This window comes from Mytilus trossulus, chromosome 11, assembly GCF_036588685.1.
Source record: "Mytilus trossulus isolate FHL-02 chromosome 11, PNRI_Mtr1.1.1.hap1, whole genome shotgun sequence".
NCBI lineage: Eukaryota > Metazoa > Mollusca > Bivalvia > Mytilida > Mytilidae > Mytilus > Mytilus trossulus.
The window spans coordinates 40261384-40273612 of NC_086383.1; the positions used below are offsets into that span (position 1 = coordinate 40261384).

Genomic DNA, 12229 nt, shown 5'->3' on the forward strand with positions numbered 1-12229 from the left:
AATACTGTGTCGTATACATGTCTTTATGGCTAGCCCACTGATAATTATAAAATCCTGATGATGGTATATACATTGATTCATATATCTGAGATGTCGGATGATTCGGTTCATGTGTAGCCCAGTCGGTATACGATATTGTAGAGTCGTCTACCCATTTCCATGTTCCGTTAACTACATTTTTCAAAAGTCCGTGATCTTCAAATCACATAAAACTAAACAAGTTATGACTAAAAAAGAATCAAACATGTTTTGAATGGTTTAATGGTATACATATATTCATGGTATTGGTCTAAATTCACAAATAAAATATTGTGTGGTATACATGTCTTTATGGCTAGCCCACTGATAGTTATAAAACGTTGATGATGGTATATACATGGATCCGTATATCTGTGATGTCGGATGATCTGGTTCCCCTGTAGCCCAGTCGGCATACGTCACTGTAGAGTTGTCTACCCATTTCCATGTTCCGTTAACTAGATGTGCACCAATGTAGAAACCCCACAAATCACCTGGCATCAAATTACGAAATAATATTACTTTTGTATTCTAACATTTTATGAAATCAGAGTTTTCAAAACCTATAATAAATGATGACAGTAATCTATTTTTTTTAGGGTTGGGGTTTAAGACTTGAAATACATTTATTGAATATTACCTGAATATAATAAGTATAATAAGTAGTCTAGCTAAAAATATATTATCATGTTATATGGTTTGTAAGAATTGAGTTAATTTACGAAGCAAAGCAAGCAATTTAACATACACCCATTTAATTGGAATAAGAAAGAGGGACACAAGAATACCAAAAGACAATTCAAATTTTTAAATCGATTGTTTTCATATACAAAGCAAAATATAAACAAATGCGTAGTTAATGTATCCGTAATCCAACAACACATTTTGTTTTAATAAAAAATATATGTCTTAAAAGTAAAACAAAAACTGTAAATGTAAGTTTAAGGAATATTGTTTTGAATGCTGTTAACATGAACTATTTGGGTTGTCTAGGATAAAAGCGGTAGCAACCAAAATCTTATTAAAACTCAGTATTGGAAAACCAATAGCGACAAAAATGCAAACAATTGATAACCAGAAAAAAAACACCATAGAAAACTAAACTCTTATCAACGAGAACTCCGACCCGACCTTCCCCTACCCGCGATGACCACAGTTGTTTTTGAAGCGTAAATTTTTTAATGTAAAGACTTCAATTTCACCATTTAGAAATGTGTCTTTCTTCCGCGTCATTTTAAACTTAAACCGCAAATTTGATATCAAATTGTCCTCTTAGTACTAGTATTTATGACAAACGAGACAATTCTAAATTTGACATCAATAAATTTATCCCGCCTAAGCATCAATATACCAACTTCACCAGCATACGGGATTTCCCAACTAATCTGTACTCCTGAACTTGATACGTTATAAAAAGTCATAATTGCATGTGCAGAAAATTGACGAATCGAGAGTTTTATGAAAGAATATCTCTTTTTTTTTTCTAACAACGTTTATTGGAAATAAACTCATCATAGATACCAGGACTCAATTAAGTATACCAGATGATTAAGATACCATGACCCGAATGAAATTGAGAAAAGAAATTAGAGCACAAAATAGCCAAAGGCCATCAATGGGTCTTCAATTCAGCGAGTAAAATTCTGCACCCTGAATTATATACACATTCTGTATCCACTTTACAAATAGTGCATGATTCAGATAACGATTGGTCCCACCCTTAAACAAGATATCTGTATCTTCGATGACCATTATTTTAAACTAACATAGGCGAAAGATTCTAGTTATTGACGCGGTAAATTTGCAATTTTTAAAGAAGTGTGTGCAATGACAAGTGTGATTTTGTGATCTAAATAACACATGTACAAATTGTATATTTAACAATAGCTCAAATTAACTGGAAACTACAGAAATTGTCCTGAGTTTTTGTGTCCAATTGTTTTATTGCTGTTGCAATTTTTTTTTTAAATTACCTTTGCATTTTGTCTATAGAACCGAATGTTATCTTTGAACACTGTTTACAGTACACTTTCATCAAGTCAGAAGTTCAATTTGACAATGTTTGAGTTCAATCAAGTTGAAAATTCACTACCTTTCACAATCGTTGACAATAAATAAATAAAGGCAACAGTAGTATACCGCTGTTCAAAACTTGCAAATCTATGGACAAAAAACTAAAGTGGGGTTAGAAACTAAAACTGAGGAAACGCATTAATTATAAGAGGAGAACAACGACACAACATTAAAATGTAACACACTCAGAAACGGACTAAGCAGTAGACAAAATCCGATAACAATAACAAATATAACATCGAAACCAAATACATGAATTTGGGATATACATTTATCATTTTGAAAGATAAGGATTCTTCAGTCACATTGCAATCGAACCTATTTATCTTATTTGAGACATAATTTCTCTAAAAAGAAATTATTGTTCCCACAATTCGAATATTAAATTCATAATGCACTCACTTGGTAATAAATGTTGAGCAACTAACTGTTTAATATGCTGGACTATGAGATTGTTTTCTGTTGCATCGTTAAGTATAACGAGGTCACTGCCATGATGTCTACAAAACTGCTTTGCAGGTTCCCAATACAGCGCTGTCTTTGAAAAGTAATAACAGGAAGATCCGTAAAATATATAGTCTGGAAGGCAACCTTAAATCGTCAAAACAAAATAGAACCATGTTTACTATAGATTGTTTCATTTAATACAGATATAAGAAGATGTGATATTAGTACCAATGAGAAAACTCTCCATCTAAGTCACAATCTGTAAAATAAAACATTAAAGGTCAACACGAATCATTGGTTCCTATCGAACAGTAAGATATAAAGCGCCATACAAATTCACAGTGTTATAACCTCAATCAACAAAGAAAAACAATCGGAGATCAGGTTCCTGATTTAGAAAAAATGTAAACAAATACAGCGGGTAAAGCTGGTTACCTTTAAATAAACAGATAGGACCATGATTAACAAATATTCAACATAATACATAGCCTGTGTTTTTTTATAGACATAAACGAATACCATTATTATGTATCGCGTTTTTTGAAAACGAAACCTACTTTTCGAATAACGATACTATGCTGTCGAATTTTATAAAGATTTGAGAGATGCTATAAAGCCTTTGGTAACAAATGTGACATAACAGTACAAAGATAATTTTTTTAGTATTAAGACCTTTTAGACGATTTTTATACGTACCATGATTTGTGGAATTATTTGCTAAGTGTGTGTGAGGAGGTGTAGATGACATTACAGTTGCAACAGGTGTTGTGGTGGCGCTACTTGCAGTAGTGGTCACATTTGGAACTGTACAGCCTAGATTGCAACGATCTTCTTTGCAGCAACGGAAGCACAATGAAAAACCTCTTTTATTCACTGCACTATTTGCCTCAAGACTTCGTCCAAACGTATGTGATAAACTACTTAGTCTGTCACACAGCTGTAAAGTTTATATTAAAGTGATATAATGTTTGTTAAAAATTAACAGTTTGAACACTAAGTCTGAAACAAATCTTTAAATTGTATGTTAAAGTGTTACTAAATTTGTTGAAAATGGACAGTTTGAACAACCCAGAATTTAGTTTCGTTTAATTTCTTTTCGTCAAAACTTTTATATATAAATTTTAAATGCACGATGTATTTTGAATTATGACTATAAAAATGAAATTCATTGAAAAAATAATAAATAAATGAAATCCCTTAAATAATAACTACCATATCATGTACATTGTGATATACTAATAATAAAAGTAAAAACATTAAAACACAATGATAAAGATGCAGTTTTATTCTCAATGAATCAATTTGTCACCATAGACTTTCACAAACATTTAGAATAGTTATCAGAGGTACCAGGATTATAATTTAGAACGTCAGACGCGCGTTCGACTACATAAGACTCATCAGTGACGCTCAGATTAATAAAGTCATAAAGTCAAACACAAACAATTGTTGTAAACATCAACGTCTTCGAACATTTATTTGAAAAAATACATACTGCTTTAGTACCACATTTCGCTGTATACGTGATATCAAACATGATATGTGGGGTCTTCACTATCTCACAGAGCTTAAATGAAAACAAAAAGTTTATTGCTTTAAACATGATAAATCATCATTGTGTGTCGAGTTAATGCGATAAGATTATCTTTTGTAAATTGATATAGATATTCATGCAAAAGCCATGAATTGTATTAATTTTATTGTATCTATTTAATGATTCAAAAGGCTACATCAAAGTAAAACAGATTTAGACGTTTGAATTGACGTTACTTTTTAAATATTATCAAGAAAAACCAATTGTGTACGATATTTAAGTTTACAACACCTGTTTACCTCATCCCGGCTACACATTTGAACTTGGTTACAGTGGTATGGATCTTTCATCATGGCACAAGCATAACATATTGGTCCTCGTTGGTCTCTTTCTGGAAGAGCTGCAACAACACGAAAAACAATATAAATTAATTTGATGCTGCGACTGTCATACATGTGAGAGGTTTTGCTCGCTTTGAAACCAGGTTTAATCCACCATTTTTCAAAATTATAAAATGCCTGTACCAAGTCAGGAATAGGACGATTGTTATCCATTCGTTTGATATTGATTCGTGAATTTGTCTTGAAGTTCAGGAATATACTATAAAACGTAATGCAAGTATTAGCGTTAGTAATTGACTAAATATTTTGCTCCGATTATGATGATGCGATAGAATGTGTTCCTGTGCTCCTGTTTTGTATCATTTTTACTATCTATGATTCCAGGTTTTGTTATACATGTTATATGAGAGAACTGTCTCCCGTTGAAATTCTTTGATTGTTTTGTTAATTTTATGGTAGGTGATAATAGCCCCTCTATAATCCATTGGAGTATATTATATCCGATCTCTAGTAAACGTTGACGATTTTCTTTGATTGTCGTTGGGTGTAGTCGGTTTCTTATGTAGTTGGTTGCTTTTGTTTTAAATCGTATGTTTTTTTTGTATAATTTTAAGAGAATTTAATGCATATATCTAACATCACCGTCTTCATGGTCATATGAACTTTGGTGAAAAGTTGTCTCATTGACAATCGTACCACATATCACACTTGTTATAGAGGTATCAGTGTGTGTTATTATTAAAATAATATAAGGACATTCGTACAACACCTATGCTTTAATTATGGTATTAGTTGAATGCACATTTTCCCTATAGTAATAATGCCAAAGGAATAACTTTAATTAGACAATCTACAGAATTAATTACACTTTTGTAACAAATATCAGGAAATGATTTGTTACAGTAGGATATATGATATAATGAAATGTGGTATGCATGTCATCAGAATAAACGTTCAAATATCGTTCAATGAACGTGTATGTAAACAACTGTAAATCACAAGACGACCTTCCATAATGATCAAATTACAAATCGTATAGTAAAGTCTATTAACAGAATTTCCTGTTTTGATCAGGACAAAAGGGATACAATACAGCGAATAAGACAGAGCGGTATCAAAACTTCCAGAAACAAACAAAAAATATCGCAAGTTACTTAAAAGTCAATTTCAACCAATAACAATAACTAAAGATAATCAATACGTTTTAGATTATACTAACGTTAGCCTTTGTTTGAGATGTTGTTTCATTTATATATTGAATGATCTAACTCTAACTAAAATGCAAAATAATCTTAATAAAAGATACAGTTATAAAATATAACAATATTGTCTTCCTATCATAGGAATCATAAATATGTAATACAACCAGATCGAAGTAAAAATATTTACGTTACCTCCGAAAATAGTTCAACACAAATGTTCGCTTGAATTTGACAGTTATAGGTCATTAATCCTGCATTTCTTTGTGGGAAAAAAAGAACTTTTATAAGCTGTGACTTGGCACTCATACCACATTTCCTTGCCTATCAACAGATATCTTGGCATTTCAAAGCATCCTTATTTATCTTTTATTTTATTTTGTATGTGGTTTTTGTGATTCTTTTAAAAATAAATTTGGCCATTAGTTTTTCCGTTTGAATTGTTTTACATAATCATTTACGGGACTTTTATAGCTGACTGTGCGGTATGGGCTTTTTTCATTTGTTGAAGGCCAAACTGTGACATATAGCTGTTAATTTATGGGTCATTTGGTCTCTTGTAGCAAGTTGCCTCATTAGCAATCCTAGAACATCTTCTTTAGTTTCTATAAAATATTTTGAAAACTTAAGGTTACATGGACACTAAATCTTGTACACAGGTACAAATGATGTGAAAATTTGATCGTTCACGTTTTCTTATATGCAATAAAATGATTTGTGATTTTTTTCTATAGTACTTATAAGATGAAACTTTCCTCCTGCCAATAATTTCTATCTGTTAAAACAAGGATAAATTGTGCACATATACTTAACAAAAACTAACGGGGTAAATCAATTGTGGTATAATGAATAAAGATGACGAAACCTACGATCTACACCACAGCCACCGTAATTGCAATGATCTTCGCTGCAAGTAGAATCACAAACTTTTGTCTCGAAGGCATTTCGCAGTCTAGCTACAACGGGTTTCCTTTGACTCGCAAGATATCTCTGTAATATAGCATGTATAGTTTAACGAAGTTGTGTTATAAACCTCAATTTGTGATATTCCCCCGGAGTTCAGTTTTTTTGTAATTTTCCTGACATAGTGAAGACATTTTTTTCTGTAGAAAATTGTGGATTCAACAGGTTTAATAACTAGCTAAACCTATCACTTGTATGACAGTCGCATCAAATTCCATTATATTGACTACGATATTGGAACAAAGCAAACATGCATGCTCTTCAACTTCGTACTTTATATCGCATTTTTAACTTTTTTGGATTCGAGCGTCACTGGTGAGTCTTTTTTGGACGAAACGCGCGTATGGCGTATTTACAAAATTTAGTCCTGGTATCTATGATGAGTTTATATAGTAGTTGAAAATGTCAAAACAGGGGTATTGAAGTCAATTTTGTGTTATAATCTTAATCGATATAAAAACTAAAACAATTGTAACAACGCAGCACAAAAACTGTATGCTTTATCTCAGTGTTGGAGAATTTTTTGAGACAGTTTAAATGCACGGTAAAACTTTCAAGTAGATACTATTATATAAGGGGCACTTTTATTTATCCCTAATATGCATGTAATAATTGCCGCGTAACCTTAACCATAAATTCTTATAATGAAAATAGTGATAATTTTCTTCAATTAAGATTCAAATCTGTGGTCAATGTACACAATATATCTAAAACACTGGCTCTACATTTCTATAAAGTAGTATAAATTTGGTAAGTATAGTGTGAATTTACAAACCTGTTTGTCTCTACATCCAGTATTGAAGTATGCATTGCCGTCGTCTGTTTCAATTTTCTCGACAAAACATTCCTAACATGCAAATAAAGAAATAGGAATTAACATGTCAACACTCGCATTATGTTTCTACTTACAACCAATTTTGGATCAAGTAGGTGCGTACCCTTTTTATTCCGGGAGAATAACCTAGATTACAGCTTCTTAACCATGTAGCATTGAAAAATGTCACACCAAAAGGAGACTTGATCATATTGTATGTGTATTGATAGTCGTCTATTATAAAAGTAATTTGAGAAAACAATGTTAAGTGTTCGACGGAAATACATAATGATAAGATTTTGACCAAAAAAATAGAATCTTTCGGTATCTGTTCTCATAATATTCCCGTATAGAAGATATAAACTATATAAGGTGTAACACCACCATTTATTTTTCCCTATTAGTCTTTATTAAATTTGTACTTTTCAAAAAAATGTGCAGAATTTATCTTTGTTTCAAATAAAGAAATACTTGGCATGAGTAAAATGTTATCCTGTCCAGTACTATAGAAAAAATTACAATGGAAGTTAACCAATCAAATTTCTCCCCTTATGTTATCTGTGTACAAGGTCACCATGTAACCTCAAGAGTACACAATATTCATTGGAAATCACAAATAAAAAAAAATGGTAATTTGAAATACCCAAGACATATATGAAAAAGAAGATGTGGTATTATTGCCAATGAGGCAACTGTCAACGAGAGACCCAAATGACACAGACATTAACAACTAAAGGTCACCCTACGGCTTTCAACAATGAGCAAGTTCAAACCGCATAGTCAGCTATAGAAGGTCCCGATAAGACAATGTAAAACAATTCAAACGAGAAGCCTAACGGTCTTATTTATATAAAAGAATGTAACACATAAACAAACGACAACCACTGATTTACAGCCTCCTGACTTGGGACAGGCACAAACATAAATACTGTGGCGGGATTAAACATGTTAACGGGATCCCAATCCTCACCCTAAGCTGGGACAGGGTTATAACAGTACAACATAAGAACGAACTATAAAAATCAGTTGAAAATGCTTAACTCATCAGATGGACAAAGGTACAAGTGGACGTGGCCGGGTACTTATACATCCCGACACAAGGAACAGGTCTGAGAGAACCCGCAGTTATCTGACAGCTAGTTGAAAGCCACTAACAACTAATAAAAAAGCATGCATCTGAGACTAAACTATCAATCCGTACACATCCAACATCCAATGGAATTAGTGTAAAGACGTCATAAACAGCCAGAGAAAAACATGACCTTGTGCAATACTAAGTTACAGGTATCGACATATTGTAGATCCATAAGTATGTATATGTACAAGCTATAAAGGGTCCCAAAAATTACTAGTGTTAAACCATCCAAACGGGAAAAACAACGGTCTAATTTATAAAAAAAAAATACAAACTCTTACATGTCTTAGGAACCACATAAAAAACAACCACTGAACATTAGATTCCTGACTAAGCACAGGTGTAAACAATTGCAGCAGAATTAAACGTGTTGATAGTATCAAACCGTCTCCCTTTTCTAAAACAGAAGTATGACATCACAACATTGAAAGACACATTTCAAAATATCAACTGGAATGACTTAACTCAAGTGGCACAACAAACACACAATCAACGAATAAATTTGATCTGTGATACAATGTGAATAAGCATATCTTAAATACTTCATCTAGAAAATAGACTTATAAATCAATAAACAAAGAATTAATAATGAAAGAAAAATCATCTAATAAATTGGATAATTGAAACGACAGCTATCAAAGAAATCATCATTAGGGGTTAAACAAACACAGAATTTACGAAACACAATCAACAAACTAAATTTAATTCGATTTAAAGGGCTTGACCGTTAAATCACGTTATCAGAGGAAGACAAGACTTGCTACAGTTCATGCACAGGTCAATGTAACGCGCATGTCTTAATTCGATTACACGGCATATCAATTTTACCAGCTAAAGCACTCCTCACAATATTTTGAATGCACGGTCTGCTAGGAAGTAACTATATATATCTAAGGTCAGATTGTTGAGTTTATTTTACGCATAATTATTGTAAATACTTATCTTAAAATCATGGAAAAAGTAACAAAAGATACTACGCATCTTATAGCATAGTGGCTTAACTTTTAAATAGAGGTTTAATCTCATATTAAACATTTTTATGTGACAGACATAAAGGAAACAGATTTGACAACTGAATCTATAAATCTTATACGCACATGTTTATGAAATATCACAGAGTCACAAATATATTAATTTTTGAAAAGCATATCACATATTAAACCTGTCGATCTCCGCATTGGACAACCGTTCTACAATCTTTAGGTGACGCGGTATGGTTGCAGTGAAAACATGTTAAAGCAGCCCCTGATATAAATAAGAAAAAAAACAGCATTTCAGAACACACGTTTTCATTTATAACGTTTTATGAAGGAAGCAGTCCAACGCACAAAATTACTAAGAGTTGAACTCTGAACGTGCTAGATTAGGATCGATAAGTAATAATTCCAATCTAATTCTTTTTTTTAAAGCAAAGTAGTTGTGTTAGCGTATTGGTTATATGTTTGTTGTTTTTCGGGTGTACATACATTTAGACTGTTTATAAGTCAACAGATAGCAAAACTCAGTTTACCTTTCTAGATATATGAGATCATCAATTAAAAGTTACGACTCCATGCAATTTTTAAATCTTTGACGCAACTGGTCAGAGAAAGACCTTATATTGATGTTTGTATCATGAGTTTTGACGTTTGAACTGATTTCAAGGATGTTTGCTAGTGTGTTTTTTTTAAACAGAACTAGCTTTTGAGAAGACTGTAATAATTTGAACTTTAAAAGCAATGAAAAATTTCAAGTTTGTATGTGCTTGTTTTCTAGATGTGAGAAATTGACAATTTGGCTATAACATGTGTTGTTGACAAACTGCACAAATAGTAAAATCATATGTTTGTCAGATAAACGAACACAATTGCCTGTTCATTATAATACTCCCACATGATAAATTCATGCAATAAGCACATTGGAGTTCATTGTGTGAATTTGATTTAAAAACGTAAAAACTAATTAATCTAATTCAAAAAAGCAAAGTGGTATGATGGTCGATAACACAATGAGCCATCAGAGACTACATGACGATACTGTGGATTCATTTATTTTCGTGGATATCAATTTTCGTGGTTTGAGGAAAACCTGTATATTCGAGGATATTTAATTTCGTGGTTTTAACAAAGTCCGCATACATTCCTTTAGAATATTTGTAATTCGTTGAACATTTAAATTCGTGGTTCTCTTGTACCCACGAAATCCACGAAAATTGGTATCCAACGAATATTAATGAATCCACAGTAATATGAATCAAATTTACGACAGGTACTGTTCTTCGTTCAGTGAAGAGTATAATATTCACTGTATAGTCAGCTATTCAAGTTATCAGAATTACAAGACGTGATACATTTACAAAAACTAAACACTGTCATACCTGTTCGGACCCAAGATGCTGTAGATATCAAAATGCATCCTAAAACAGTAAACAAAATTAAAACCAACGAAAATATACGAAATAAGGAAGATAAAGTAATGATGATGAAACAATATTAATAACACAATATAGAGACATCAACTTTTAGTCAAGTACCTACAAAACATGGTCAAGCATTGCAGTAGTAGAGTCTATCTTAATTTGTTCTTATTAGGTTTGTTATTTTTGTGCTGACTATCGATCATTTGTTTGTTTCATAAATTTGAAAGCACAATTTCTATCTCGCAACGAATTCGAAGCTTGGAGAGTATGCTGTTTGACTGTCTCCCTCTTATATATAATTGATGTCATACCCCTGGTTTTAGTTTGTAACCTGAATTCGTTTTATCTCAATTAATGTAAGACTTTTGAACATCAGTATACTACTGTCGCTTTTATTTATAGACATTCGTTATTGAGGACCATATGTTAATCTCTGTTTCATTTTGAAAGGAGTAGGTTCAGTAAGACCCCTTTTTGGCCCCAAAATATAGCAGTTTTACAAAATTGTTAAAATGTATATTTTTAGTTATTTATTGGATAGCAGAATGGTTTTGCTACATAAATATTGGCTGTTTTTGGCACCCTTAAGTTATGCTAAATTACTGAAATCTTAACAATTCCAGCATTTTACTAAAATTTGAGACGGTTTCCGTGTAAAACGAAAGTGGCCGCATTCGTGTTCATCCAAAATATTGAAATGGAAGTTGTATTTAATATTAATACATAACATATATAAAGAATGAGAATGAACACGGATGCAGCCACTTTCGTTTTTGACAAAAATCATCTGAAAAGTGACATTTTTTCGCATAATTGGTAGATTTTTCATATTTGAGCTTGAATCGGGTCGTTTTCAGTGACGAAATAAGTTAAAATATTTCACATAAATTAATCAAGTAATATGAAATAGACACTTAAGTGTTTAAAAAGTGGTCAAAATCTTTCATCAGATGAAACTGAAATTTGAGGGCAAAATCGGTCCTTACCGGACCTACTCCTTTGTCATGTTTAGGTGCTTTGTGTTAAGATAGCTGCATATATGTGCATTCATAAAAAGCAAGAAACTTTAGTACTATCAAAACAATGATATTATTTTAAAACCATTACGAAAAATAAAATTGTTGTCTTGGTATCGGATCATGCTACATATACGTGTAACTCTAAATCAATTAACTACGTCATATCGCAATTATGCACATGCAAACAGTACATTATGAATATTAATTAACAACGTGTTCTACTTACCCAGTACTAACAACATATTGTAATTCAAATATTAGTCTGTGAACCAAGATAAGATGGGACAC

The 12229-nt window shown here is 32.0% G+C and overlaps 1 protein-coding gene across 1 annotated transcript; it reads right to left on the minus strand.

Annotated features, from left to right (window-relative positions):
- Window positions 1-243: 243 nt before the first annotated feature.
- Window positions 244-9797, minus strand: LOC134690046 (uncharacterized). Its single transcript, XM_063550017.1, has 8 exons — window positions 9687-9797; window positions 7351-7422; window positions 6482-6602; window positions 4372-4472; window positions 4034-4105; window positions 3235-3475; window positions 2494-2682; window positions 244-512 (listed from the first exon to the last, which is right to left on the minus strand). Exons 1-8 carry the CDS (start codon window positions 9795-9797, stop codon window positions 277-279), a joined length of 1143 nt encoding a protein of 380 aa, XP_063406087.1. The 3' UTR covers window positions 244-276.
- Between the last annotated feature and the right edge of the window lie 2432 nt (window positions 9798-12229).

Bases quoted from the DNA above. Each gene is read 5' to 3' on its own strand.
- LOC134690046 (XM_063550017.1), bottom strand. From the start codon at position 9,797: ATGCTGTTTTTTTTCTTATTTATATCAGGGGCTGCTTTAACATGTTTT. The intron at 2,683-3,234 runs GTACGTATAAAA...TGACGATTTAAG, and splicing joins AAATAATTCCACAAATCATG to GTTGCCTTCCAGACTATATA. The intron at 513-2,493 runs GTGAGTGCATTA...ATTTGATGCCAG, and splicing joins TGCTCAACATTTATTACCAA to GTGATTTGTGGGGTTTCTAC.